Source organism: Penicillium waksmanii, assembly GCF_028829765.1.
Source record: "Penicillium waksmanii strain IBT 27052 chromosome Unknown utg000008l:1.0-5622682.0:1.0-5626561.0, whole genome shotgun sequence".
Lineage (NCBI taxonomy): Eukaryota > Fungi > Ascomycota > Eurotiomycetes > Eurotiales > Aspergillaceae > Penicillium > Penicillium waksmanii.
The window spans coordinates 4,701,011-4,728,261 of NW_026643254.1; the positions used below are offsets into that span (position 1 = coordinate 4,701,011).

The 27,251-nt window shown below is 49.7% G+C and overlaps 11 protein-coding genes across 11 annotated transcripts; 6 read left to right on the top strand and 5 right to left on the bottom strand.

Annotated features, from left to right (window-relative positions):
• Positions 1 to 1,681: 1,681 nt before the first annotated feature.
• On the top strand, positions 1,682 to 4,638 carry chsC (chitin synthase C; the record flags this gene model as incomplete). The annotated part of the gene is made up of 4 exons (XM_057269341.1): positions 1,682 to 1,783; positions 1,848 to 2,352; positions 2,404 to 3,612; positions 3,674 to 4,638. 4 exons carry the CDS (start codon positions 1,682 to 1,684, stop codon positions 4,636 to 4,638), a joined length of 2,781 nt encoding a protein of 926 aa, XP_057120018.1.
• A 1,407-nt stretch (positions 4,639 to 6,045) lies between these two features.
• On the top strand, positions 6,046 to 7,343 carry N7481_010123 (Short-chain dehydrogenase/reductase SDR; the record flags this gene model as incomplete). Its single annotated transcript, XM_057269342.1, has 3 exons — positions 6,046 to 6,109; positions 6,218 to 6,537; positions 6,657 to 7,343. The coding sequence occupies 3 exons, from the start codon at positions 6,046 to 6,048 to the stop codon at positions 7,341 to 7,343; spliced, it is 1,071 nt and encodes a 356-aa protein (XP_057120019.1).
• Positions 7,344 to 7,839: 496 nt separating this feature from the next.
• N7481_010124 (MFS transporter) lies at positions 7,840 to 9,756 on the bottom strand (the record flags this gene model as incomplete). Its single annotated transcript, XM_057269343.1, has 2 exons — positions 7,840 to 9,312; positions 9,370 to 9,756. The coding sequence occupies 2 exons, from the start codon at positions 9,754 to 9,756 to the stop codon at positions 7,840 to 7,842; spliced, it is 1,860 nt and encodes a 619-aa protein (XP_057120020.1).
• Positions 9,757 to 11,105: 1,349 nt separating this feature from the next.
• Positions 11,106 to 12,092, bottom strand: N7481_010125 (dihydrodipicolinate synthase family protein; the record flags this gene model as incomplete). Its single annotated transcript, XM_057269344.1, has 1 exon — positions 11,106 to 12,092. One exon carries the CDS (start codon positions 12,090 to 12,092, stop codon positions 11,106 to 11,108), a length of 987 nt encoding a protein of 328 aa, XP_057120021.1.
• Positions 12,093 to 12,702: 610 nt separating this feature from the next.
• N7481_010126 (Aspartate aminotransferase) lies at positions 12,703 to 14,053 on the top strand (the record flags this gene model as incomplete). Its single annotated transcript, XM_057269345.1, has 4 exons — positions 12,703 to 13,489; positions 13,537 to 13,558; positions 13,620 to 13,870; positions 13,941 to 14,053. 4 exons carry the CDS (start codon positions 12,703 to 12,705, stop codon positions 14,051 to 14,053), a joined length of 1,173 nt encoding a protein of 390 aa, XP_057120022.1.
• A 319-nt stretch (positions 14,054 to 14,372) lies between these two features.
• N7481_010127 (uncharacterized protein) lies at positions 14,373 to 15,030 on the bottom strand (the record flags this gene model as incomplete). Its single annotated transcript, XM_057269346.1, has 2 exons — positions 14,373 to 14,624; positions 14,752 to 15,030. The coding sequence occupies 2 exons, from the start codon at positions 15,028 to 15,030 to the stop codon at positions 14,373 to 14,375; spliced, it is 531 nt and encodes a 176-aa protein (XP_057120023.1).
• Positions 15,031 to 16,525: 1,495 nt separating this feature from the next.
• On the top strand, positions 16,526 to 17,998 carry N7481_010128 (Amino acid transporter transmembrane; the record flags this gene model as incomplete). Its single annotated transcript, XM_057269347.1, has 3 exons — positions 16,526 to 16,772; positions 16,871 to 17,877; positions 17,939 to 17,998. 3 exons carry the CDS (start codon positions 16,526 to 16,528, stop codon positions 17,996 to 17,998), a joined length of 1,314 nt encoding a protein of 437 aa, XP_057120024.1.
• Positions 17,999 to 20,247: 2,249 nt separating this feature from the next.
• Positions 20,248 to 20,860, top strand: aspf34 (cell wall protein PhiA; the record flags this gene model as incomplete). The annotated part of the gene is made up of 2 exons (XM_057269348.1): positions 20,248 to 20,539; positions 20,604 to 20,860. 2 exons carry the CDS (start codon positions 20,248 to 20,250, stop codon positions 20,858 to 20,860), a joined length of 549 nt encoding a protein of 182 aa, XP_057120025.1.
• A 355-nt stretch (positions 20,861 to 21,215) lies between these two features.
• Positions 21,216 to 22,701, bottom strand: N7481_010130 (NAD(P)/FAD-dependent oxidoreductase; the record flags this gene model as incomplete). The annotated part of the gene is made up of 3 exons (XM_057269349.1): positions 21,216 to 21,929; positions 22,133 to 22,606; positions 22,648 to 22,701. 3 exons carry the CDS (start codon positions 22,699 to 22,701, stop codon positions 21,216 to 21,218), a joined length of 1,242 nt encoding a protein of 413 aa, XP_057120026.1.
• Positions 22,702 to 23,346: 645 nt separating this feature from the next.
• Positions 23,347 to 23,748, top strand: N7481_010131 (uncharacterized protein; the record flags this gene model as incomplete). The annotated part of the gene is made up of 1 exon (XM_057269350.1): positions 23,347 to 23,748. The coding sequence occupies one exon, from the start codon at positions 23,347 to 23,349 to the stop codon at positions 23,746 to 23,748; it is 402 nt and encodes a 133-aa protein (XP_057120027.1).
• Positions 23,749 to 24,521: 773 nt separating this feature from the next.
• N7481_010132 (class I SAM-dependent methyltransferase) lies at positions 24,522 to 26,102 on the bottom strand (the record flags this gene model as incomplete). Its single annotated transcript, XM_057269351.1, has 9 exons — positions 24,522 to 24,600; positions 24,650 to 25,078; positions 25,147 to 25,333; positions 25,384 to 25,409; positions 25,459 to 25,499; positions 25,550 to 25,632; positions 25,886 to 25,920; positions 25,975 to 26,027; positions 26,082 to 26,102. The coding sequence occupies 9 exons, from the start codon at positions 26,100 to 26,102 to the stop codon at positions 24,522 to 24,524; spliced, it is 954 nt and encodes a 317-aa protein (XP_057120028.1).
• Between the last annotated feature and the right edge of the window lie 1,149 nt (positions 26,103 to 27,251).

Consider the following 27,251-nt stretch of genomic DNA (forward strand, 5'->3'; position numbering starts at 1 on the left):
AGTAGTAGTACTACCTAGGTAAATATAGTAAATACCATAGTAATCCTGGATTGGCCATGAATTTTAAGCAGATTGATCAGTACTCAATACTAGTACCTACTAGTAGTACTACTGGTAGTACTACTACTGTACGCACCCGTGGACATTCATGTGCTTGATCGACATGCCAGTGAAAGTTACTTCAAGTTGTTACAAGTACTACTAGCTGTGTAAAGCTTCAATTTGCTCTAATACTATTACTAGTATTAGTATATTCTACTGGTATATGCTATATTCTCCCCATCTCCCCATCTCCCCATCCTATACTCGCCCACGTGACCACCTCAACGAGGCTCTTCAATCGACTGGAGACGCCCACTGGAGACTTCCACTTCCACTTCCCCTTCCATTCCCGCTTCACTTCCCCTTCCACTGCCACACCCACACCCACTTTTATTTCAATGGCCAGCCTCATTCCACGGTGGACCCTGGTGGGTCACGGCCACTTATTCGAAATGCGCCCCTGGGGCACGGCCGATCTTTACCCTCCGCCATTGTCGTCATCTCCGGCAATTTTCGGCCCCTTAGCCCGCGTCTGTGTGGGCTTCTGAGAGGAGGCGTTGTGACCCATGCTCGTTTTCAATGAGAGAAAGACACTACTATGTACTACTGGTAGTAGGTGGAAAGACAAAAGGAAATACACAAAGACTACCCGTATCATCATCTTGAAACTTGAAGGCCATGAATCCAGCTGTCCTGATGCTGCACTGCGTTCCCCTGGGGAAAGGGATGGCGAAACCGAGGAATCACAATACATTAGATGGGTCCCCATCAGCCTCTCCAACCAATGTACACTCACGTTGCATCGATGACCCGCCAATCCTCCTCATCATCGACGAGTCAGATGAAGCAACCAATTCCCCGGGCCAACTCGCACCCGCGGTACGTATACACACGCACACCACGCACGCCCAAGCACACCCACCCCAGGCGACAACTATTCTTGGTTCAGCAGCTGCTTAGCTGCTTACTCTCACTGTGGCAAAGGCCCTGGGCGCAGGGGAACAACGGTGCAGAGCGTGTCTCGGACGCGGGTCCCGGTGGAGTCGTTAGAGGAGCAGATGACGAACGACAAGCGCTGCTGATGCCTCCACCCTCCCTGTGCATCGCCGCCTCTGAAAATCTGCTGAACCAAAAATATCTTTTCGGGTTATGCTGGTGCAGCCTGGCCCTACTGTGTGCTTCCAGAAAAGATTCCCGCGTCCCTATTCTTAGCCGCGACCAACCTTCTTTGCGATCGCGCGTTCTCTTTCAACGGTTGAACCTCATTCCTCCTTCTGCAATTCCAATCCCAATTCCAATCCGCCCTCGTTCCAACGCCTCGCGCCATCTTTCTAGCCCACTTTTCTGACGGATCGCCCGATCTTCACAAGGCTACCGGTTGTGTCCCAGGAGATCTGGCATTATTCTCCCTGGATGTTCTAGTGCTGGTCCTACCCCCAAAGCAACTTGCCCTTTTTCTCTCTTCTCTTTCATTCTTTCGTTGCTTCTCTTTCTCTTTCTCTTGATCCCTCTCCCCGGGTTACGATATAACGGCGAGCTCCCTTTCGTTGAGCCACCCCCCCCCTCTCATTTCTCTCAGACTTCGTGACATCCCTCGATTGTCCCAGAAGCACCCCCGATTGTCGGGGAGCTGAGCAAAATGGGTCCCCCACAGCCGACCTCCCCTCATGAACCCCATTCACCTTACGGGTCGCCCTTCCATGGGCGTAGTGAGAGTGACTTCTCTTCCACTGCTCCTCCGGTAAGTGGCCATCCTCGTAGTCAGCAGCACGAGGCAAAACAGCTAACACGCGCCCATCGGATAGTACGAGGACGGATACCACCACCAGCAGCACGCTGAAGCACAACACTCTGATGCCGCCATCCCCTTCCTCGGCCACGGCGAAGAGGCGAACTCGGGCTTCTACCCCCAGCGTGGCATGTCGACGAGCCCCAACCCTTACCAACAGCGTCATAACGCCGCCAGTCCTGGCCCCCTCAGCGTGTCGGATTCTATGAACGATGGTATGACGCGATACTCCCTGCAGGATACCGGCGCTGCGATCTTCCCGGGCGGGCAGGACCCCAACATGGGCTTGCATCGCCGATCTGGAGTTTCGACTCCCGCATCAGAGACCCCCTCGGATGCCTGGCAGCAACGCAATGCGCCTGCCTCGGGCCTGCGCCGCTACGCGACCCGTAAGATCAAACTGGTTCAGGGCTCTGTCCTGAGTGTGGACTACCCCGTTCCCAGTGCAATCCAAAATGCCATTCAGCGGGAATATCGCGAGTCGGAGGAGGGGTTCCCGGAGGAGTTTTCTCATCTGCGTTGTAAGTATTGAACAACCACCCGGAATTGGTGCATATCTAACCTCGGATTAGACACCGCCGCTACTTGCGATCCAGACGAATTCACCTTGCGCAACGGTTACAACCTGCGTCCTGCCATGTACAACCGACACACCGAGCTTTTGATTGCCATCACCTATTACAACGAAGACAAGGTTCTCACAGCTCGAACTCTGCATGGTGTTATGCAGAACATCCGGGATATCGTCAACTTGAAGAAATCGGAGTTCTGGAATAAGGGTGGCCCTGCCTGGCAAAAGATCGTCTGTACCCTGGTTTTCGATGGTATCGACCCGTGCGACAAGAACACCCTCGACATGCTTGCGACGGTCGGTATCTACCAAGACGGTATCATGAAGCGATCTGTTGACGGTCGCGAAACGGTCGCCCACATTTTCGAGTACACCACACAGCTGTCGGTTACGTCGAATCAGCAGTTGATCCGACCCCAAGGCACCGAATCAACAAACCTTCCACCGGTCCAGATGATCTTCTGTCTCAAGCAGAAGAACAGCAAAAAGATCAACTCCCATCGTTGGTTGTTCAACGGATTTTCTCGTATTCTTAACCCTGAGGTTGTGATCCTGATTGACGCGGGTACCAAGCCTGGCAAGAAGTCTCTCCTGGCCCTCTGGGAGTCCTTCTACAACGACAAGAACCTGGGTGGATCGTGTGGCGAGATTCACGCCATGTTGGGTAAGGGCTGGAAGAACCTGATGAACCCGCTTGTTGCTGCTCAAAACTTTGAGTACAAGATCTCCAATATTCTCGACAAACCCCTCGAGAGTGCCTTTGGATACGTGAGTGTGTTGCCTGGCGCTTTCTCTGCTTACCGGTATCGCGCGATTATGGGCCGGCCCCTCGAGCAATACTTCCACGGTGACCACACACTTTCAAAACAACTCGGAAAGAAGGGTATTGAAGGCATGAACATCTTCAAGAAGAACATGTTCCTTGCTGAGGATCGTATCCTTTGTTTCGAACTGGTGGCTAAGGCCGGTTTCAAGTGGCACTTGACCTATGTCAAGGCGTCCAAGGGTGAGACTGATGTGCCCGAAGGAGCTGCTGAGTTCATCAGTCAACGTCGTCGTTGGTTGAACGGTTCGTTCGCTGCCAGTCTGTACGCCATGATGCATTTCGGCCGGATCTATAAGTCTGGCCATAATATCATCCGTCTTTTCTTCCTTCACATTCAAATGACCTATAACTTTGCTGGTCTAATTATGACCTGGTTTTCTCTCGGTATGTCCTCCCTCCCCTTTTTCTTGATCTTCCAAGTGATAGTCTTGCTAACACCTCCTAGCTTCGTTCTGGCTTACTACTTCTGTTATCATGGATCTGGTGGGAACACCAAGTGACGCAAACAAACATAAAGGCTGGCCTTTTGGTGATGACGCATCGCCCATCGTTAATAACTTCCTGAAATACGGCTATGTGTTCTTCCTGATGCTTCAGTTCATCCTGGCCCTGGGTAATCGCCCGAAGGGTTCGCGTCTCGCATACACTCTCTCGTTCATTTACTTCTCGATTGTTCAGTGCTACATTCTTGTTTTGTCCTTCTACCTGGTGAAGAACGCTTTCACCGGAGGTACATTGGATTTCGACATGAGCAAGGGTATAGGTGCTTTCTTGAAGTCCTTCTTTAGTTCGAGTGGAGCCGGTATTGTCCTGATCGCCTTGGTCTCGACCTACGGTATCTACTTCATAGCCAGTTTCCTGTACATGGATCCCTGGCACATGTTTACCTCGTCATGGGCCTACTTCGGTGGTATGACTTGTTCGATCAACATCCTGATGGTCTACGCCTTCTGCAACTGGCACGACGTGTCATGGGGTACCAAGGGATCAGACAAGAGTGAAGCCCTACCCGAGGCAAAGACGGCAAAGGATGATGGAAAGTCCAACTTCATCGAAGAGGTTGATAAGCCACAGGCCGATATTGATAGCCAGTTCGAAGCGACCGTCAAGCGCGCGCTGGCGCCGTTTGAGAACCCCGAGGAAGGTGATGAGAAGAGCATGGATGACTCTTACAAGGCCTTCCGAACCAACTTGGTGCTGTTGTGGATTTTCAGTAATCTGCTCGTGGTGCTGTGCATTACTGCCACCGGCATCGACCGATTCTGTCTGACCAACACCTCGACTGTACGTACTGCGAACTATTTCTCGGCCATTCTGTGGACGACAGCCGGTCTGTCCATCTTCCGCTTTATTGGTTCCCTTTGGTTCCTGGGCAAGTCGGGCATTCTGTGCTGTGTTTCCCGCCGCTAAACGGCAGTCGGTGGGGGGGGTGACTGTTGTACATACCAACGACCTCGATGATTGTGCGGTTGATTTTTTACGTCTTTTAAGGAGAAGTTGGGTCGGGATGGAGGATGGATTGGGACAATGTGCTATAGAATGGATTTGGGCTCTTTGATTCAGGGAAGGGCCCTTGAGATGATCTGAATGTCTGGAATTCGAGGATCTCGAACATTTTCTTATGTTTTGTTTCCTCCTTTTCCCCTTTTTCCTATTGTTTTATTTTATTTCGCCACTGCATCTGCTTGGCTGCGCGGTGGTCACGGACACACACCTGTATGATTTCTGGAGAAGGGAATGATCTTCACTGCGTGGCATCGGTTTAATTAACCAGAGCATATGAAAATAGTACATGATCTTATTTTATTTGAGTTCTTATTGATCTTCCCTTTTTTCTGTCTATCTTTATTTCTAGTTGCAGTCCGGGGGATCTGCGTAAATCGTGGAGAAGTGGGCACTTCTTTCTTTTTTATGGAGTTGATACTGGTCTCCTCCGAGTCCGAGTCTGAGTCTGAGATATCTCTTCCCCTTCTTCCCCCTTTCCCACTTTCAAAACCTCCCTCATTCTATATTTGTTTTGGCCTGTTTCCCTCGTATGCAGCTGATTTCCGGGATACCTTCTATCTTCAGACAGGCACGGGCAAATGGCGTTGGAATTCAAGCCCAATTCCACTTCCAAGCCACTCCCTCCCTTGCCCTGGGCTAAACCAGGGTGTGTGCTCGAGCGTTACAGTCGTAGTTTAGTTGGCCTCTTAACTTTCCGAGTCTCTTGCAGATTACCTTTCAACCACCGGAGGACTGCCACCCGAAACGACCAATGATTGCTTTGGCTTGGTCCGCCTCGGCGCCTTCGTCTTCAGCTTTACACCCTCGCGCAACCTCCCTTCTGCATCGCTCGTAACTCAATTTACCATATTCCCGCAATCTGGCCCGTGTTATAAACAGTATGCCTCTGCATCTAGCCGTCATGGCCACATTCTGTCAGTCTCCCCCCGCAGCGTTTGCCGATCGCTGGGTTGAAGGCGGGTCTGACTTGCACCACTCGGGACGTCTCTGTAGCTCATGATTTGTCCTTTGTTGTCTGATGGAGACAGCAAAAGCCTCTGGTGGCCGCACACCTTTTCTCCACCGACATGCGCGAAACATCCGGCTTGAAGCATCGGCTATGATGCCATTCCGTGTCGCTGCCCGGTTCTGGGCACTCGGATTGCGAGGCATTTCTTTCCGTCATCCAATCTCCCAGTTATATAAACCCCCTCGATCTAGCCAAATTGTTGTTTGATTTTATTTGAGTCTTCTGTCACTACAAATCCTCCCATAAAACACCAACTTGTTCAACAGATCGTCCCTCTTGACCCACTTCTTTCCCCGCCCCTAATGTCGCAGTACATCCCCCAGATATCCTCTCAGTCTCTCCAAGACAAGGTGGTTCTGATTACCGGTAAGTTCCGGTTCTCCACCTTTTACGTTTTGCTTTCTGGCCCCTTCCCCCTCGAATCACTCGCATGTCTGATTGCCTAGTTGGTGCTGACGAGAACTCCTCCCCTAGGTGGTGCGAACGGCATTGGAGCCAGCCTCGTCCAGCAGTGTCTGGAGAGTGGCGCCAACGTCTGCTTTGGTGACCTGGATAATATCGCTGGCGAGCGTTTACTTCGTAAAGGCCAGGAACAGTTCCCCACCAATGAGGCAGGGCAGTCATCGCGTCTCGTTTTCCATCCAACCGATGTCACCAATTACCAATCGGTTCTGGCTCTTTTTGACCACACCTTCAAGACCTACAATCGTATCGATCATGTCATCTCTGCTGCAGGAATAGTAGAGATCGGTAACTGGTTTGATTTTGGGTTGACCCTACAGACAGTCCGCGAGGTAAGTCTCTTGTGTCGTGCGGAACCTTGCACACATTGTAGTTGCGAAGCAGCAGAATGAAACACACCCCAAGCGGTGATAGAAAAAAAAAGAATGGAATAGCTCACAATTTCCATAAGACACCAACCCACAAAGTCCTGGATGTCAATCTCCTCGGCTCGATGTACGTCTCCCGCATCGCCTCCGTCTATTTGCGTCACAACCGCGGACCCAGCGTCGACCGCTCTATAATTCTCTTCTCTTGCGCTTCGGGATTTAAAGAAAGTCCATCTCTCTTTGTCTATCAGGCATCTAAACACGGTGTAATTGGTCTTATGCGCTCCCTACGCAATTATGTATCCTCCCCATACAAGCACAATCTCCGCATCAACGTGATCTGCCCCTGGATGACCGAGACGGAGGCTATTCGAAAGATCGAAAACCAGTGGAAGCAAGCTGATCTCCCCACAAATACACCTGGCGAGGTGTCCACTGTTGCAGCTAGTATGCTGGCCGACTCATCCCTCAATGGAACTTCTATGTTCGTCGAAGGCGGACGTGCCTGGGAGATCGAGGGGAATATTGACCGACTCGAGGCTGAATGGCTTGGCGAACAGTCTTCTAAGAGCCTTGCAGCTGGCCAGGAGCTCCTGGACGATGGAGCGATTTGGACTGCTCGTCCGCGTAAGAAGAGCAGCATCTCCAACGGTATCCCGCCTGGTGTTCCTCTAGAGAAAATCAACGGGCTCCAGGAAAGCGTCCAGAAGATGCAGATAAACGGCGTGACTAATGGAGCCCACAATGTTGTTGCCAATGGTGTGCACTAGACGTGCAATGCCTTTCTTTTTCTTGAATTTGATACCCCTATCCCTTGGTCGTGCAGGCCACGGAAACCAACTTGACATCAACACAACCCGCAATCTGTTTTAATCCATCAATGGTATATGTGAAATTGGAGGGGAAACCCTTTGAAAGATGCGAAATTGCTTTAAGCATGATGATTGATTGAAATCCATTGATTATGTTCCAACTTCTCTTCTTCCAAGCCATGGTTTTGCGATCGCCTGTAGTTGCAGCTGTTGCCCCGCAAGCGGATACAAAAGGTGAACACGAAACTTGATGAGTTGGAAATACATAAGTGAAAGAGGGACACAAGTAGAAATGATTATAATGATTTTCATTATTGGTAATATGTCATGTATGTGAAATGGAAATGCTAAACAACCCAACACCGAACACATGCAAAAAGGCTCCCGTAATTACATTATGTAGCAGACAGCTCTATACCCTCCCCGAACGCCTGATGAAACATTGCAGCCCCGTCTATTTAAAGGACTCACGAGTGTGCACACGGTCAATGTCGAGCGGGTTTCCCTCGTAGAGTGCGCGGACCTCGGAGCGGTGCGTTGCGACACGAGACAGCGTGCGATGCATGGATTGCGCGCCCACAGTGTGGACCTTGTGCGCAACGACGGGCTCTTCAGCCTCGGTGATAGAAGATCCTGCGGAGCTCACATCGGTCACATCGGCTGCTGTGTGCTCAGGCAACTTGGACTCGTCGGTCTCAGTCATCTCTGGAGCGGGTGTCTCATAGCCCTGCAGAAGACTCTGAACAAAGGCCTCGGACTGAGCGGAGTACTTGCAGTACTTGCGGATAGAAAGTCCCTTCTTGTAAAGGATGAAGGGGAATGGAACACATGCCAGGGCAAGGAAAGCCGGCACTGTTGAGGCCCAGTGAATTCCCAGGTCCTGATACATGTAGGTGGTGAACAAGGGGAATGCAAAACCAAACAAAGATCGCAACAGGGAGTTTGCAGCCAAGACACTCGCAGCGAAGATTGTATAGGCGTCGATTAGGTAGTTGAAAACGCTGAGGAAGACCAGAACCATGCCAAACCCGAATGGAACACCCGCCGCGATACTCGCCATCCAGTGAATCGAGGGATCGTTCGTCCAGGCAAACCAGAAGAGACCGATGGGAAGGGCCACGGAGGCAATCATGCATGGGGGAAGACGACTTTCCGGAGGAGAATAGCCGCCATTTTTCTCGAGCAGCTTTCCGTAGCGAGTATTTTCGGGAATCGAGTAGGCGATAGCACCAAGCATACCCACCATAACACCAAGGAATGCTAGAGCCGAGACACCCTGGCTCCAACCACGGTGAATCTCATAGACAATTGGGAAGGCACCGAAGAGCATATAGAGAGTTCCATAGATAATCGCGAGGTAGATCGAGAGCAATAGAACGATCGGCTCACGGAAGAGGAGGATAAACGGACGAGAAAGCGAAGTCTTCAGGGTTTCCTTTAGGCCCGGTCGACCCTGATCAATGTCCAATTTGCTGATATACAGTTTTCCAGTCATTTTTGACAGTGTGACTGCTCGCTGGCGCAGCAAGACGGGGGCATATGTCTCTGGCTTGAATGCGGCACCACAGAACCACATAGCACCACAGAGGATGGTCAACAGGCCCATAACCCACTTCCATCCCTCGTTTTCGCCAAGGAAACCACCGACAATAGGACCGATGACAGGGCCTAGGAAAGGTGCTAGAGCAAAGGCCGACAAGGCGAGACCACGCTCGCGAGCGGCGAACATATCGGCGATGACACCGCCGGAGTTGGTGAAGGGAGAAGAACCGAAGCAACCAGCCAGGAAGCGAAAAACGATAAGAGACTCGATATTTTTGGCTCCTGTGCAGGCAGCACAGAAGATCGTCAATCCGCAGTAGGTGCCAATGAAGACAACCTGGCGACCGAACATCTCGCTCATCGGGGCCCAAATGAGTGGACCAAGCTAAGTAGCCGTCCGAATTAATACCCAGCAAATTCATAAAGTTGATGATGTACTTACGGCAAAGCCCAAAACATAGAGGGAAACACCAAGTGTTGCAATCTCGGTAGTCACCAAGAACTGTTCCTCAATCTGTACAATACCACCAGTGTAGGCCGAGGAAACCAAGGCGACAACGAGAGTTTCGAGGGCAGCGACGAGGGTGATGGACCACTTCATCCCGGAAGAAAGCTGAAGTGGATTGCGAAAGTCGCGAGGCATCCACTGTACGACGTAAGGATCATCGTCAGTGCCGGAGCCCGCATACTCATGATCGACGACTTCCTGGGTGACAACACCGGGCTCGGTGACCAAGCGCCAGAAGGGGATCTTGTTAGGCAGGCCCGATAGGCGAGCGCCCTCGACGGAGGTTTCCGTCATGATTTGTGGTCGAGAATGCAGTTTCATTCGAGTTATGCGAGTATTGTATTCGGACCTGGCTTATAAGTTTGCGGTATATTCCAAGGCTGTCGCGAAGGACAGGGGCTGTAAATAGTTGAAAACAATCGTTCGTTATGACTGAAGCAAGTGAATTTGAATGAAGGGATCGGGATGATTTTGTTGCAGGATTATTCAACAATAGCACGGAGGTGTTTCTGCTTCGGGACGCTGATATTTTCGGACCCACTGGCCAGCGAGACGAGGATTTCGATGAGTTCGAGGTTGATAGTTCTAGAAGGGCTGCAAAACTCCTCTCTAGATTAAAAAGAAAGAAAGATAATGAGAGAATCTGGTAATAGTGATTAGTAAACCCATGTCCACTCTCCATCTACCAGAATTTTTCTCATTTGTTTATCGATACTCGTAGTTGTTGAGTGTACTTGGTGGTATACTTCTTTGTTCGTCGGCGTCGGCCCGACTCGTCTCGGAATGGACATCGCTGATTGGTCGGCGTCACGGCAGCGGGGCCGCTTTGCCAGGGCCGAGTATTTCTTCCCTTCAAAAAATGAGCAACTTGCCGAGGCTCGCAGAAAAATCTATCGCGATCTCGATCCTGTCATCTCCACACTAGTACTGACTGTACCTCGGCACTTTTACGGAACTTGAAAGTATTAATAGCAGTAATGCAATGCATTTCAGCATATTTTCTAGCCCTACGGAGTACATGCTGGTATTAGTTAGCAGTCGGGGGAATTATCTCTCGCATAAAGACAGACACAGGTGAGAAATGCCTTTATGTTTCAGGTATGATAATAAAAATAACAGCAATAAGGGGGGCTACTCGTATGTACCTGGGGCCAAGCTTCTATGCGAAAATTATTCTGACATCGGGATTCCCCCGCCGAAAAAGACATTAATACAACTGCCCGGTGGGGCGATGGGCTGATCGATTGGATGTTCGGGAAATTTCCAGTTCCATATTCCTGATGACTATTCAATGATTAGTACGAGTACGATCGTCGGCCGCTTCTACACCCAAATATGTACTTTCAACGTGATATCCCTCAATCCGTCCAGCTCTGTAAGCACTTATCATGCGGTACATCACGCCATTCCTGTGATATGATCCTAAACGCCGGCCCCAATCCCATGGCTCTAAGCTCTCAAGATGGAAAGCATTAATTAGTGCCGATTTCATGTTCGGCCCCTACATTGGCGAGCTTCTGCCTAGCCCAACAGAGCTGAATTACGCGAATATGATGTATGGACTATCTCCAGCAAGACTAAGTGAAAGCGGAATTAGGTCGGGGCCGATGGCCAATTCTATCGTGCATTTCATTTCATAACAAGTGTCCATAAGTCAAAACCACAGTTCTTTACAGGCTCTTCTCCAGCACGCCAACCTCCGCCATCACCTCCCGCACAGTCTTCTTGGATGGCTCACCCACGGGCTCGTAAGGGTGACGGGGGGCTAACTTCTCCTCAGCACCTTGGATGCCAGCCAGAGGAGCTGTCCACGTTTCGACTGCGAACTTGGTCGATGCGATGCCACTCTTGATGGCGCTTTCGGCCAGCGCCGCCTTGCCTTGCAGCTTGCGCGCCTCGTCGAATTGGCCCTTTGCGTACAGTGCATACACCTTCGAAGCTGTCTTGGGGAAGACATTGGCAAAAGCAGCGATGCATCCAGCGCTACCAGCGGCGAGACCACCAATGAGGAAATCGGACTGGCCACCGAATGTTGCGAACTCCTCGGGTGAGAAGGTTGCGGATAGACGGGTGATCTTACCCACGGAGCCGCAGGTCAGCTTAACGCCGACCACGTTGGACTGGCCATTTCGCTTGGAGGCCGATTCGCGGGTAATGGCGACGATCGTCTCAGAGTCCATGTCGACGCCGTTGCACACACCGGGGAAGTTGTACAATACGACGGGCAGCGGGGACTTGGCGGCGACTTCAGAGAAGAAGCGCTTCACGACATTCATGTTGGTAGCCTTACCGAAGTAGGCCGGGGGCAGGACGAGTAGGTAGTTGGCACCAGCATCGGCGGCATCCTGGGCGAGCTCGAGGGTTTGCTTGGTGGAGTGAGCGCCCACGCCAGCCATAAGGGGGAAGTCGGGGCCAACGGCGGCGCGTGCAGTGGAGATGAGTTGGGCTCGCTCTTCGCGGGTCAGAAGGAAGGCTTCGGAGTTTGTGCCGAGGATGACCAGGCCAGCGAGACCGGTTGTGGAGAGGTAGGCGAAGTATTTAGACTGGGCATCAAGGTCAAGGGAATCGGAGTCTTGGTTGAAAAAGCTGACAGCAGGGCACCAGACGCCCGAAGGAGGGACGTGAGGTTGGGGGGAGACAGCAGTGTGAGAGCCCATTGTGAATACTAGGTATATTAAATTATAGAAACGGAGGAGACGGGAGAGACCCAAGAGGAGTAGAAGAGAGTACTTGTAGAAGTACTCGTAGAAGAAGTAAATGAGTAGATGGGGAGGAGGGAAAAGGGAGGAGATCGGTTCTTTTCAACCATAAATGACCGAATGAGGGGGAGGGGCAAGATAAATCATGAATGATCATGATTCAACTGCTTTTCCATCGGATTTCTCTCGTTTCTCCGTTTTCTCTCATGACTTCGGGTCGGCGTCCCGACAGTCGGTGTGTGGAACCGAGTACATCTTCGCTCCCCACGGCCAAAGTATACCTCAAAGAGTGTCCTCTGCGTGATAAGAACATTCGGAGCTGATCCGATCGGCCTCTGCTGATTTGCTGTCTCCCCTCATTTCTCCATTATTCGCTCTACTGGCCCCCACCCACTTCTGTGTGCCCCGCGATAGCTTCATATTGAAAGAAGTGACCCACTGCGGTCACCGTGCCGACTGTCGGGCCACCCTCCGATGTACCTGTGAGCAATGGACAATAAAGAAGAAAAGACAATCCATGGTCGCGGGAAATGCGTATAACAAGCTTCTTTCATTTCGCCGCGAAATCATGACCTCTACTTCAAATGCACCATCCTGGTTTGACCAGGCTCGGTTTATTCCTCCCGATGCCATCTTTGCCCTAACCGCAAAGTATGTGGCCGACTCATTCCCACAGAAGGTCAATCTGGGCCAGGGCACCTATCGCGATGCCAACGGTCAACCCTGGGTTCTGCCATCGGTCAACAAAGCGCGTGAGCAACTACTGGCCAACGGCTTAAACCATGAATATCTGCCCATTCTGGGCCTGGCCGACTTTAGGAATGCGACAGCCAAGCTGGTCTTGGGATCTGATCTGTATTCCCAGAGAAAGAGTCAAGTGGCAACCTGCCAAAGCCTGTCTGGCACTGGTTCTCTGCATTTGGCGGGCTTGTTATTGCGCGCATGTCACGGCCAGCCTAAAGTCTACATTCCCTCACCCACTTGGTCCAATCATCATCAGGTCTTTGGATCCCTCGGATTCCCTTGTGAGAGCTTCAACTACTATGATCCCGAGACGCGGGACTTGGACGTGGAATCATACTACTCCATGTTAGATAATGCAGAGCCTAACTCGATCGTTATCATCCACGCCTGTGCCCACAACCCAACCGGCTGCGACCCCAGCAAAGAGCAATGGAAAGAAATTGCGAGGCGCATGAAAGAACGTCGGCTATTCCCACTCTTCGACTCCGCCTATCTTGGGTTCAACTCGGGGAACCTGGACGAGGATGCCTATCCGATTCGACTGTTTATTGGGGAGATGGAGATGGAGGCCGGTGTGTGTGTCTCATTCGCGAAGAACATGGGTCTTTACGGTAAGTGCCTGCCTCGGATGACATTGATATTCGCTGACACTCGCCAGGGGAACGAGTCGGATGCTTCCTGTTAGCCACCCATACGGAACAAGCGGCCACCAACACACAATCCATGCTGGAGATGCTCCAGCGATCCGAAGTGTCCAACCCCCCCCGGCTTTGGAGCCAAGATTGCCAGCCAGGTGTTGGGGTCAGAGGAGCTCAAACAGATGTGGTATACCGATATGGTCACCATGAGCGATCGCATTCGATCCATGAGGAAGGCTTTGTATGATCATTTACTCGCATTGGAGACGCCTGGATCTTGGGATCACTTGATCCGGCAGTCGGGGATGTTTGGGTTTCTAGGATTGTCGCCAGAGGTTGTGGTGAAGCTTCGAGGTAGGTCCGAGTCACCTGGGCACCGATGTGCTAGTAGGAAAAGACGGAGATGCTAATGTCGGTATTGCAGAGGAATATCATGTGTACATGGCCGATAATTCCCGGGTGTCAATTGCGGGTCTCAACGAGGGCAATGTTAAATATGTAGCGAGATCGATTGCGGAGGTGTTGAAGGCGAACTAAGATGAACCCGAAACCAACCTTCAGGTTGGAATTCAAATTCAAGCTCGATTGACGTTGCCCAGAAAACCAAGCCTGTGAAAGTTATTTTTGCTACTAGTCGTTGACTAGTTATAGGGGATTATGTAAATTTAACCCGGTTGTAAGATGCAATGTGAGTCACCAATGACTCGACTTGGACTAGTACTGCTCCTGCGTACTTCCTCGGCTCTTGACCTATCGAGCCCAGTTCTCTACTTTGACACAGGCTACATCTACGCAAACCCATTGAGGTGTGCTCCGTACAGGATACTGGGAGCCCCGAGTCATCCACAATACCATGTCACCCGCCATTTCCGTGTCCGAGGAACCGATGGATATAGACACTACCAAATGCTGTGAGCACGCCGAGATGCTTCACATTCGCCGCCAAGCGGAAGTGTGCCAAGAGCTCTACCCCGACGAGGATGTAGCCATCCAGCCGCTGCCGTCGGGTGGAATCGCGATCCGAACACGAGCCATTTTCCAGGGCAAGCTCAACCGGGCGGTAGGATGTGGGAATGCAAGAAGAATCGATGAGGAGGATGTAAGGGGGCTAGAAGAGTTCTTCACTGCTAGCGGGCTGACGCCAGAGATCCATCTGGGACCATTTGCCTCGTCGGCAGACTTTGCGTTGTTGAAATCGCAAGGGTATGAAGAAAAAAAGGAAGCTCGCGACATACTGGTGTGCAGTAGGCCAGCCCTCTCGGTCTCCCTCTCCTCGACATCAAGGGGGGTCTCGATGCACGCCGACCCGACCCGACCAAGGTTCTGGTGCGGCGTGTGGAGCCCCACGAGCGGGAGAGATTCGTGGAGGCGTCAATTGCGGGATTTTCATCAAACGGGCGATCGCGCGAGCTGTTGGGGGCACTGGCGGAAATTGCGACACGGCGCACAGACACGAGGCTATATTTTGCGGAGGTGGATGAGCAGGTGGCGGGGACAGCAGCGTTGGCCAGCATAATGACGGATAGTGACGGGGTGGAAGTGGGAGTGGCCCATCTGTACCTGGATAGTACTCTGCCAAAGTACCGGGGTCAAGGAGTGCAACAGGCGCTGATCGTCGGGCGGTTGGAGGAAGCCCGGAATTGGGGGTTGGGGCTGGCAACGTGTATCACACGGGTGGGGGATGGAAGCGGGCGCAATGCTGGGCGAGCGGGGCTGCGGGTGGGTTATACGACGAGTGTGATGGGAGGATGAGGATGAGTGTAGGTTGAGTGTAGGTTGAGTGTAGGTTGGGTGTAGGTTAGGCGGTGGCGGCGGTGGTGGTTGTGGTGGTGGTGGTGGTGGTGGTGGAGATGAAGGAGAAGTAGTATACCCTCTCGATAGCCCCTTGGGTAGGAATAGATACCTTTTGCCCCGGAGGATCCTAGGATATTGTGGAGCACAGAGTATGGTTACTCCAATCTGTTACTAATTCGACTCAATTACCCCATATAACTTTAATTGTTAAACTATAATTACGTGATATTCCAATGTGATGTGATGATGTTAGAGTATCCGTAGTTAACTATCCCATGGGCCATGGGTAAGTCTGTAGTCTGTCTGTATGTAGTGGATGTAGTGGATGTACTGTAATGTACTGTCAGCGGTGTAAGTTGGGTACTGCAGATCAGTCACATGACATCATGTCCCGTGTCATGTCATGTGACCACCCTGGGGCCGGCTTATCTCTTATCTCTTATCTCTTACACCTCCCGTCACGTGCCAGCACATCACCTGATTGGCCACTGCCAACTTCCCATCCACCAACCACATCAACCCTGATAAACTCAACCTTGTCAGCCCGGCTTTAAGCCTTGTTCAGCCAGGATTGCCAGATTGGCGCCGGGTGGCTGCGAAGCTTGTTCTCATCCTCATCATCAAATTTTGATCTTGATCTTAATCTTCATCTTGATCTCTTGAACAACTGGAATACTCGCCTCAAGAACTCTCCAGTTTTTTCCATCCTCATCCACCCTCATCCACCCCCGCATTCTCTCCACAAGGTCTCAGTCCCCGAATCTGGAGACAGACCCATCCAACCCCAAGGACTAACTGCACCTGGCATTTCTTTTACATAACAACCGAAACTTTCTTATCATTTTTCTCTCGGGCGTCTTGCGCGACATTCGTCTACGGGCCTTCTATCGCCCCTCCGACCCCCTTCGGCGGAGTCGCCGGCCTGCATCCGGCCCTGCTGTTGGCCCGCCACCTCTCCCAAGTGGATCAGCGTCGTACTCCACGTGTGGATCGTCTCATCAAACTGCGCCCGGGGGAAAGTCTGCGCCGCTTTTGGGTGACCTGAACGACCGACCACTGATGGCCATTCTTATCTCACTGACCTCCCCCCCCTGTTGACTGATCCTGTGCTCTCTCGACTACTTCTTCTCCTCTCAGCGCCTCTTTTCCTACCTTTCTCTCTCCTCATTCACTCCCTTCTCACCTCCATCCTCCCACCGGTTCCCTTCCGGCATCATGGGCTACGAGGACAACAACATCAACGGTCATGACCCCAAGGTCATCTCCGACTCCGATAATGAGAAGACCAGCTACGCCGCCCCACCGGCTTTCGACAATGAAATGCTGGGCGAGATGACCGACGCGGAGCGTCATGGCATCCAGAAGTTCAGCCGCCTGGGTTGGAAACGCCTCACCATTGTCCTCATCGTCGAAGCTATTGCACTCGGCAGTCTGTCCATCCCTCAAACCTTTGCCTACCTGGGTATGGTCGCTGGAACAATCTGCTGTGTCGGTCTGGGCCTGGTCGCCATCTACACCAGTTACATTGTCGGTCAGGTCAAACTACTCTTCTTCCCCAAGTTGCCAACTATCCCGACGCCGGTCGTCTGATGTGGGGGCGCTTTGGATACGAGTTGATCAACTTCATGCTGTGTCTCCAGCTGATCTTCTTGACCGGATCGCACTGTCTGACTGGAACTATTGCCTTTATGAATATCACCGAGAGTACTATCTGCTCTGTGGTCTTCGCGGTGGTCTCAGCTATTATCCTGTTCGCCCTAGCTGTGCCGCCCAGTTTTACCGAGGTCGCCATTCTTGGGTACATCGATTTTGCTTCAATCGTCATCGCCATCGGCGTTACCATTATCGGTACCGGAGTACAGGCCTCAAACGCACCCGGTGGGCTGGCTGCTGTTAACTGGTCTGCATGGCCTAAAGAGAATTTAACCTTCACTGAAGGTTTTATCGCCATCTCAAACATCATCTTTGCCTACAGCTTTGCTATGTGCCAATTCTCCTTCATGGATGAAATGCACACCCCTAAGGACTTTGTCAAGTCGATCTGGACTCTCGGTATCACAGAAATTGTGATCTATACCCTCACCGGCGCCCTTATCTACGCATTCGTCGGGCAGGACGTGTCAAGCCCGGCTCTTACATCGGCAGGAACCACTTTAAGTCGTGTCGCTTATGGCATTGCCTTACCGGTTATCTTCATCAGTGGATCGATCAATACAGTTGTCTTTGGGCGCTTAGTTCACGGTCGGATCTTTGCCAACTCCCCGATCCGATACATCAACACTAAAATGGGATGGATCACCTGGCTGGCTGTCATTGCGGCTGCCACAGTCATTGCCTTCATCATTGCCGAAGTTATCCCATTCTTCAACGATTTACTGTCAATCTCCTCGGCCCTCTTTATCTCCGGATTCACCTTCTACTTCCCGGCCCTGATGTGGTTCCTCCTCATCCGGAAAGGTGGCATGTTCGAGCGCAAGAATCTGTTACTGACTGTGGTCAATGGGTTCATTTTCGTTCTCGGAATGATTATTCTCGTGGCCGGTACCTATTCCAGTATCGACGACATTGTATGTTCAACCTTGAAGATCCCCCTTACCCTCTCGCAGATATCTAACAAACTATTAACAGATCGACAAATACAATACTGGCTCTGTCCGTGGCGTATTTACCTGCGCAAAGCCATCATAGATGATGCTATGCACTTTTAAATTACTCTTGTCTCTTTCCTACGAGATATCGGATAGACATACACTGAGACTAGCGCTGGATGTGACGCAGATTGCATGGCACGGCCCTGAGATACCTAGTCATGTGACTGATGTATTTGTACATAATATTCCAGATATCGGAGATATCCATCTTGATTTATACCTTCAGTATTTCTTGTGAAACCTGTAGTTTCTTGGTAGTGGATGCCTAGCATTCACTGGCCGTGTTTTCTCGCGATGAAATCAGCTTACCTTGGTGGGATTGACTCGCAGAATGTCGCCCGACCGCGCGAGCCTATTGATTCGTAGAACGAATCCATGACCTTCCATTCACTTGCATGCGATTGTCATACCATACCGACAACTGAGATATTTGCCCCTGTAGTGGAGACAAAAGAGCAGGCTCCACATCTTCTTCCAGAGCGTCGGAGCTCTCCCTAAGACAGTGACACTTGGCACCAACTCTGAATTCAAGTTAACAGAGACAGATATCATAGGCCTGCAATACGAATTCATCAGAGAAGAAGATTCCATGATTTACTCTGCACGCAGAGTTAGTCGGAGGTTCGATTAAGAAAGGGCCAGCTGCCCTCCGGATGCTGCCGTATCGAGGATCCACACAATAATATGAAAAACCCCACGGTATGACGGGAGCTAGTCTAAATATACACCATAGCTCCCGAATTTGAATAAGTACTCCTACCTTCTACATTGGCACTGGCAGTTAGTGCCTTTGTACGCATGTTTCAGCTGGAACTGATGAGTACTAGTCGAGATGGTATCCTCCCCCATCGGGCTATCCACCAGGTAGACAATTTAACCTAGCCCAATGGAGATCGGGAAAAGGTAAGTGGTGATTCCCAAGGTTATTGAAAGCTGTCATTTACGATCATGATACACCTTGAATATTCAAGTTCATGCCCAGGGGGACGGCTTTTTATTAGTATATATAGTAGTACTATATAACTATATATTGAATTAATACATTAACGTTAACCCTTGAACCTTCATGTTGTTGCCTGAATTTGAAGCTTTTCAAGTTTGAATTTAGACCACCGAGGCTCGTTTCTTATGTGAGGATATGGGCAGTTCCAGGGCCTGCTTGTCAGCGGTAAGTAAAGTAAAGGATTTTTAAAATCGACATTTCCAAGCGGTCATCTCGATGGAGGATTTTCCGCCGCCCAGTCTTTAAGAAAGGGGTGCCAAGGTCGACCTGAAATAACAGACAGCAGCGGGCAAATGCCCAAAATGAAAACAGAGCTGATGCTAATACAAGGCAATCTTTAGGGAGAGAAGAAGTAATGTCATATTGCCCAGATTCGGGACGGCCCTTGAGCATGCAGAGTTGTATCGCATCGCATACGAATACGGAGTACCGCAGGCTTAGGTTACGGGGGAGCGAAATCGACTAAACTTTTAAGTTACTCGCCCGGAAATACACAATCGAAACCTGTTTTTAATTTGAGGACTACCCAAGAGAACATCTCTGATTGGCCTTGACTCGGACTGGGAGAGACATGTGGATCCTCTCGCCCTCAGCGTCTGCTTTCTTCAGTGATCGCACCCGAGACATAGGATCGGTTCAGAGTATGGGGCAGACCCATGATTTTACCGAAGTTGCTAGAATTTCCCCGATAGTTAGATGATCGACATGCCGTTAATGGGAGAGCCTGTGGCAATTTACAAGTCACATACATAGTAATGACACATTCTGTACAATATACTACGAGAAGTCAATTATTTTCGTGGTGGTAAATGCAGAAAGGTTTGAGAATCCCGCGTTAATTTCCTCGGACATTGAATCAATCCCAGGTCCTCGAGAAAACGTCCATTGCATACTTGAAGGGCTACGAGTATTTTATCATTGCTAGCGGCTACTCCGGACGTAGGACCCTTTTGCCTGCGGCTAATTATAGTCCTCGGAATTCTGAAGAGGCGAAGCACAACCGGCCCCACTCCCCTAATCCATATGGATCTTTCCCTATTACTCGTAGATCAACATCCAAATTTGAGACATATGCCTCGGTAGAATACAGAGTAGCTGTATACTGGTTGTCTTTCTGCGAAGTAATCCCGATGCCTGGCAAGGTCGTAGAGTATAAAGGCATGGCCTTTTTCGACCTGGACTTGTAATTTCTCAGAATACATCCACCTCATCAAACACTGCTCCATCCTTCCTCAACCACTATCTTCCTTTTCGAACAATCAACATAAACAAAGCATTTCATCATGCAGCTCAAGAACATCGTCATTGCCACCGGCCTCGCGGCCACTGCCACTGCCACCCCCGCCGCTCAGTCCAGCACTTTCGGCGTCGTTGCAATCCACTCTGGGTCTGGTGTCCAGTACTCTGCGTTCAACGCCGCCAAGAGCAGCATCTTTGCTGGTTTGTCCACTCAGAATGCCAGCTGCGCTCGCCCCAAGGAGCAGGATGCCACCTTCTACATCAACGATGGTGCCCTTTACCTTTACGACAAGTCCGCGACTCCCCAGGAGATCTACGTCGACCGATCTGGCATGGGTAAGTGAACAAAGAGACACATTGACTTTGGAACAGCCATAACTAATGCGTGTCTTTTCAATAGGCCAGGGAAAGATCGGATACACCACTGGCGCCCAACCTGCTCCCAAGAACTCCGAGCGTGAGGGATGGGCTCTCAAGGATGGTCACCTGCAGTTCGCTGGAAATGACCTGATTGCCTGCCCCAACAGCATTGACGGCGCCTGGTCTATCTGGGCTTCTGCCGGAGTCTCAAACCCTGCTGGCAACAAGGACTGCGTCGGTATCGCTGCTCGCATCGAGAAGACTTCCAACCCCAATGGCTGCCTTTACACCGAGTAAATCAAGCTACTTGAGCCTTGATTCATCTTCACTGGTTACATAGGAGATTTCAACATTAGCGAGCACTTGAATACAACTTGAATAAGATACATTTTCATTAGGCTTAAATCTAACCCCAAAGAAGCCTCCGCCGGTAAAATCAAATTAATAGAACGAAATTTTTCAGCCGACCACGAGACTTTTGAGGCGGTCTTCAGCGAATCCGAATTGCCTCATGGCTTCACAACAGGCAGATTACCACTACCAATAATATCTCCATCTTCCTGTCGGCCTAGCTTTGCTCGATTGATGCGCTGCACGGAGGTTTTGAATAGCCTAGGCATTTTTGTCTCCTCGAAGGAAATTCCCTGAGAAATCATGGTGCTAGCTCCTGAGCTGCCAGCCAGATGACGGGCATCCCATGACCATTGAATCCGGCGATGATGAATTCGCTCTCTTTGGAAGGTACTTGGCCGATGTGGGGATTCGAATCGTAAGAGTATCCCATGACACCAGTCCAGATAGTATTCACCTTGGCACCCGTATCTTCCCAACCGAGATAGGTGCGCAGCATGTAATTGTCGTAGTATGCCTTGGCCGCATCGATCAGACAACCATCATCCACATTGTCATACCATTGCTCTCTGAATGACTTGAATCTTGCAGCAGCGCCCCCAACAACAATGCTTCCATCCGGCCGTGGAACCAGGTACGAGAGAGTATGGTCGTTGGCTCGATTGATGTATGAATTATTTAGCAATGGGGGCATAGTCCCATCTGGAACAGCAATTCGGCAGCATATACCTTTGCAAGGAATGATAGTATTCTTCGCATATTCTGGAAGAGTTCCCGAGACATAAGCATTGTTGGCATATATAACTTTGCCAGTATGTACATGTCCACGGGCAGTATTAACGAAGAAAACCCCGGTCTTGTCCGACTGAACCAAATGTACTGGTGTGTATGTTTGCAGATTAACAAACTTTGACTCCAACAGTTTCTGCACCAAGTGCATAACAAGCTTGAAGGGGCCATAGTGTCCCGGCAGTGAAAGAGGCACACGCGACTGCACACCCTTCACACCACAGACCTAGGGACAAAAGAAATCAGTTCAAAATCCCACAATGCTTATATCAGGGTTGTTGAAAGCCATAATGACTCTCAGGCTCTCACTCAACCCTTCCGCCTTATTTCCAGTATAAAAAACGACATCATCCGTGTAATCAAACTTATGCGCCCGCATGCTGTCATAATTGCCTTGGCAATTTTTGCCGCCTACTCATTACACCAGACATCAATCGATCTCGCCAAAGTAAAATCGCAGTCGATGTCCTCTTCCTCAATGAATCTCTTCAGGGCACGCAGGTTAGCAATTTCGAACTCCGCAATCTCCGCCCCAGCTCTTGGACCAGACTGCTCGATATACTTTGGGATGTGCCCATAAAAGTCCGGCCGGAGATGCCCTCCATTCCTTCCGGTTGCCCCTGAACATGCAGCTCGGGCCTCAAGAATCGTGATGGAGGGTGCTGTTTCAAGGTCTCCTTTGAATTCCCGAACCAAATGATGAGCTGTACTGACCCCGGCGAAACCAGCCCCAATAATGACAATGTCGGTCTCAACTGGTAACTCTGCAGTGGAGCGATGGTCGCTGAGAGGGTGGGTTTCAGTTTGCCAGAAAGATTCCAGGGGGTTTGCGACCGGGAAACACGTCGAATTCGCGTTGATTGCGGCTGTTTGATCGGTACAGGAGATTGGCGTAATGAGGGACTGGAAGAATCAATGGAAATAAAAGAAAAGGGATGGTCGACCTTGGTGGACGTCGTCTCGACTTTGTTCTTCATCTCACCGAGTTCTCTCAGCATTTCGACCCAGCAACCGCAGTCGAGTTCCCAAGTGGCACGACACCCCTTTCCATCACCGCCAGCCTGGCCGTTCAATCAACATCTTTTTATTCGCATTTTGGCATTGTGGAGGATTCGAAGGAGGTTGGTGTTATTCTGGCTCCCAAAATCCGAGATTTGGACCAACACTGGCTTCCCCACTGCCGCCGAAGGCCATGCAGATGAAGCTGGAGGATGAAAAAGTGATTGCTAGAGTTCACTCTCTGGAGTCAAAATGAGGACCTTGGCAAATATCGGCTAGGGCTTTACCGGTCGGCTTTAAATGACGTTCCTATTTCCAAGTTGACCCCAATCAGTGGTGGGTGGTGGGACTGGCGGTTCTCGCGCTATTGATGACACACTGAAACGAGCTACTCGCAGAAGGAAAAATACAGATGCGAAAAAGCAAAAAAAGCCAAAAAAAAACCGGCACATACAAAAGGCGCATGAATGTTGTTACATCCTGTGTGACAATAAATTTGACTTCGCATGGCACGCTCATAATGGAATCTGTACGAGTCAACCCCAAGTTGTCCGCTTTGCCGACCGAGAATACAATGAACGGGCGACCATGGAGAATGCCCAATCTTTAGATACGATAAAAAAGAAAATCGTGGGGATATCGAAATGGCCAGTGCCCACCTCGAAGAGGTTCACATTTTCAAACAAGGACTTCATCAACGACATATTCAGATGATTGCCGTAGCAGGGACAATTGGCACTGGTCTTTTTCTCAGTTCTGGTCAGGCATTTGCAGCGGCCGGATCTTTGGGGGCTTTCATGGCCTATTCTATCGTTGGTCTTAGCGTTTCCAGCGTCATTTTCGCTGTGGAAAACCCTAAAGAAATGGGTGCGCTCGTTCCACTCAATGGGGGTGCGATCCGACATGCAGAACTATTTTGCGACCCAGATTTGGCGTTTGCTAATGGCTGGAATCAAATCTATTCATACCTGGTATCCATCCCAGCTGAGCTTGTCGCCACTGCAGTCATTGTGGAGTTCTGGACAACGGTGAACAATGCTATTTAGATCACCATCTTCGGCCTATTGATGATAATAACTGTCCTTGTCTTTGTTCGAGTTTATGGAGAATTAGAGTTCTGTTTCTCCATGTTAAACATTATGTTGATCATTGCGATCAATATAATAGCATTGGTGATAACTTGCGGTGGTGGTCCGAACCATGTTGCCATTGGATTCAGATAATGGATCAAACCAGGCCCAATGGTCCAGTATTTTAGTAGTGAAAAACGACTAAAAGCAAACAAAATCCAATCAGTGATTCCGTGAGAATTGCGCCCCAGTCGGACATATGTTGCATCTCCCATTACTTTCATTGCGAGAGGAGATAATGAGTATTTCGAAAACTTATCCCCGAGGACTCAAGGTAACCAAAATGGAGGCCTTGAAATTGTGAAACTATCAAATACTGGCTCGGCCAAGGTTTGTGATATCTTAAATTACTTTTACTAGGAGTATAGTATATCTTTCACCTGGGCACCTGGGCAACTTGGAATATTCGAGGCTAGTAAATCAACCCGGTCAAGATTCAAGTTACTATGGATGTCTTAAATACAAGACTAGCTTTTCAGAAGAACATCCTAATCTTCCCAGGTTGATAAAATATCAAATTTGTAGCCATTACTAATCACGTGGAAATGGATGGTACCGTAACCTGCTTTATTTTGATTGAGTACACAACCACTTCAGATGTGCTAATCAGACAGAGCGAGATGTTAAATAATGGGAAAATAAACAACAGCCTGAGTAAATACCTCATAACTATTCATAACATAGCCGGGCTATTCATCGGGGCTCTGTTTGACCTCGGGGCGCGTTCGAAGCTCCTCCTCAGTTGGCTTTCTGGCCCAGACTCTGCGACTGAAACTGGTCATTATGAAGAAGATAAATTTAGACGAGGAGAGCTTACGCGAGTTCATAGGCATGAATGCGGGGATTCCTCAATTCGGATCTGACATTGGCTAGGTAGACCTGAACCTCCTCATTGCTCCACGGGGAGGGCGCTCCAAACTTAGTGAGCAGCCAGAGAGCCCAGCCTTCCAGAGCAGCAGTCCAATGGAGGTATTGAAGTTGACCAACTTCCTTAAGTATTTTGTCCTTTGGCCAGGGACCCAGAGGGATCTTGTAAAGCTTTTCGTGAGTATCAACGAACCCAGCCTTCTCCATGGAAGATCGCATTGTCTCCTGTGTTAGGAGCGAGCGACCGGCTCGCTCAGAGCAACCAATAAAGTTATCACCCCAGCCAGCTAAATAGCTATCGCTCTTCATGGAACCATCGTCACTATACACTCGGACGTCTAGTTCGATCTGCTCAATCCAGCAACCTGGAGCAAGAGACCTACATATCAAATACTATATTAGTCCATGGAGCTTCATAAAGTGTTCGAGGAATCAAGCGATACTAACTCATAGCACTGCCTGTAAACTTGCTGCCACCCTTCGGGTGTAAATGCTCCCAGCATCAAGCGAAGGTGAATGAAGTCAAATGGCTTTTCCCACGTCCATTCACGTAAGATGTCGTCTACTTCGAATATACAGTTTGGTGGCATCCAAGTCACGGGGGGTGGGAAAATATCAACACCACGGACAGTCGCTGTACGCGATTAGACTAGCCGCTCGAGAAGGGGAATAGGGGGCACCAACCCGACGGATATTGATCAGCGATGTCGCTTTCTCGAAGTTAGTAAAGCTCTATAAGCAAGGGAGCCGAAGTAGTACATAGCCCAGGTGCCTTTGCCGGTGCCAATGTCTAGGATATGCTAGAGGATAATAAGCATGGAGCAGCTTCTTAAACCACGTGAAAATTTACCTTGGGAGATTTTGGTAGAGGAGCTCGATGAAGAGGACATTTCTCCTGGTACTCTAGCAAAAGAAACATGAGGTGACTGAAGACTACGGTTAGCAGGGATTAGGATTATTAGAATGAACAGGTACTTCCCCAATCTCAAATGCCTCAAATTGTCTTTCATCGGAAGGACTCCTACATATTATTAAATGTCAATTCAAATGTTAAAGGATGGAAAGAGGGGTTGACAGACCAGTAATCGTCGTCCTTCATTGCCTGATATCTGCTTTCATGTAAGTAGAGGAACGCCCCTCGAATGGTTACTTCATGATAACAACCGTCTACCGTTTTCTAGCCTACCTCTTGCAATCGTCGACGCAAGAGATGTAGTTTCCCTACTAGTCCATTAGCTATAGAGGCGTGTTGCTTCACTATAACGGGGATCTTACGACTCGAAGTCAACGGGCTCCCAATCCTTCGTCAGGGTGTAGAAATCGGGGTCCTGGGGATTGAGTTAAGGAAATCGTAACTCTAACGCATTCAGATCACAACTTACAATGGTAATTTTGTCCGACATCGTGGTGGTTGAATGTTGAAATCAACAGGCACAAGAAGGGGATTTCGGTTTTTCAGAGGAAGAGGGAGAGGCTTTGAGCCATTATTAAGAGCGTCTCCTGGCTTTCATTGAGCCCCGCTCTGCTTTGCTGTTCAGTAATCACGCTAACTCAATACGGATCTAGGCACATTAAACATCACTCCAGGATTTTGCACTAAGCGATCCTGGACTGGTACCACTCAGGTGTGATATTAGGGTCGGGGTAGCCCCGGAGGCCATGCGGTGGCTTCGTCCGTACGAGTACATCGTGAGAGTCAAAAAGAACCTTAGAAGATGAACATGAACCAATTGAAGTTTTAACATACAGTAGTCTCCCTCTCCTGGCGATTAAGACAAGAAGATGGAATCCCGCAAGGAAAAATGCAGCTCTCGTTTAGTAAAAGCAATGAGACATTGAGCTAAGGCTGTTTGGCCCACAACTAGTACAAAGCCATTCACGGTGCAGGAGATTGCTAGCATGACCTGTGCTAAAAAAGGCGAAAAGCCGGAAATTGAATTAAATTCAATCCATCAAGTGCTCACAACCCTAAATTTGCCTAGAACACCTTTTCAATTTTTTCAATGACTGTACTAATAAAAGAAAGCAAGTACAACCGCCTGGGGATGCTTGTGGGTTGATTTTTCAGAGGCTTGCCAAGTCCGAATCTCCAGTTGATTTCCTGTGGGAGATTGTTATAATGAGGCTAGATTTTCTTGTGCCGAATGGATAACTTATCTGGTAACTATAGAAGCCTCCTCAAACCGGTTTGGCGTAGGGAGCAACTTTCCTCAGTGAAACGGCTCTTCGCGGTATCACCACGGTCGGAGGGCATCAATTTCTGGCAAATACACGATATTAAGGTGGAATTGACAGTATTCTACAATTAAATTTGCTTGTTTATTAGTATGAAATGACTAAACAATTATCATAAAATGGTATTTTAATTCCATGGCAAGACAAGAACAGATTCACGCACAACAAAACTAGAGAAAGTGGTTAAATTAATTAAAAGAAAACCAGGTGTGGAGACCGCGGACTAGTTACTACTCGTAGCCAGTCAGTTCAATTGATGTTGTAGGAGAATTGCGAGAATGAGAGAGCAAAATACCACTTCAAGTTACATCCCACAT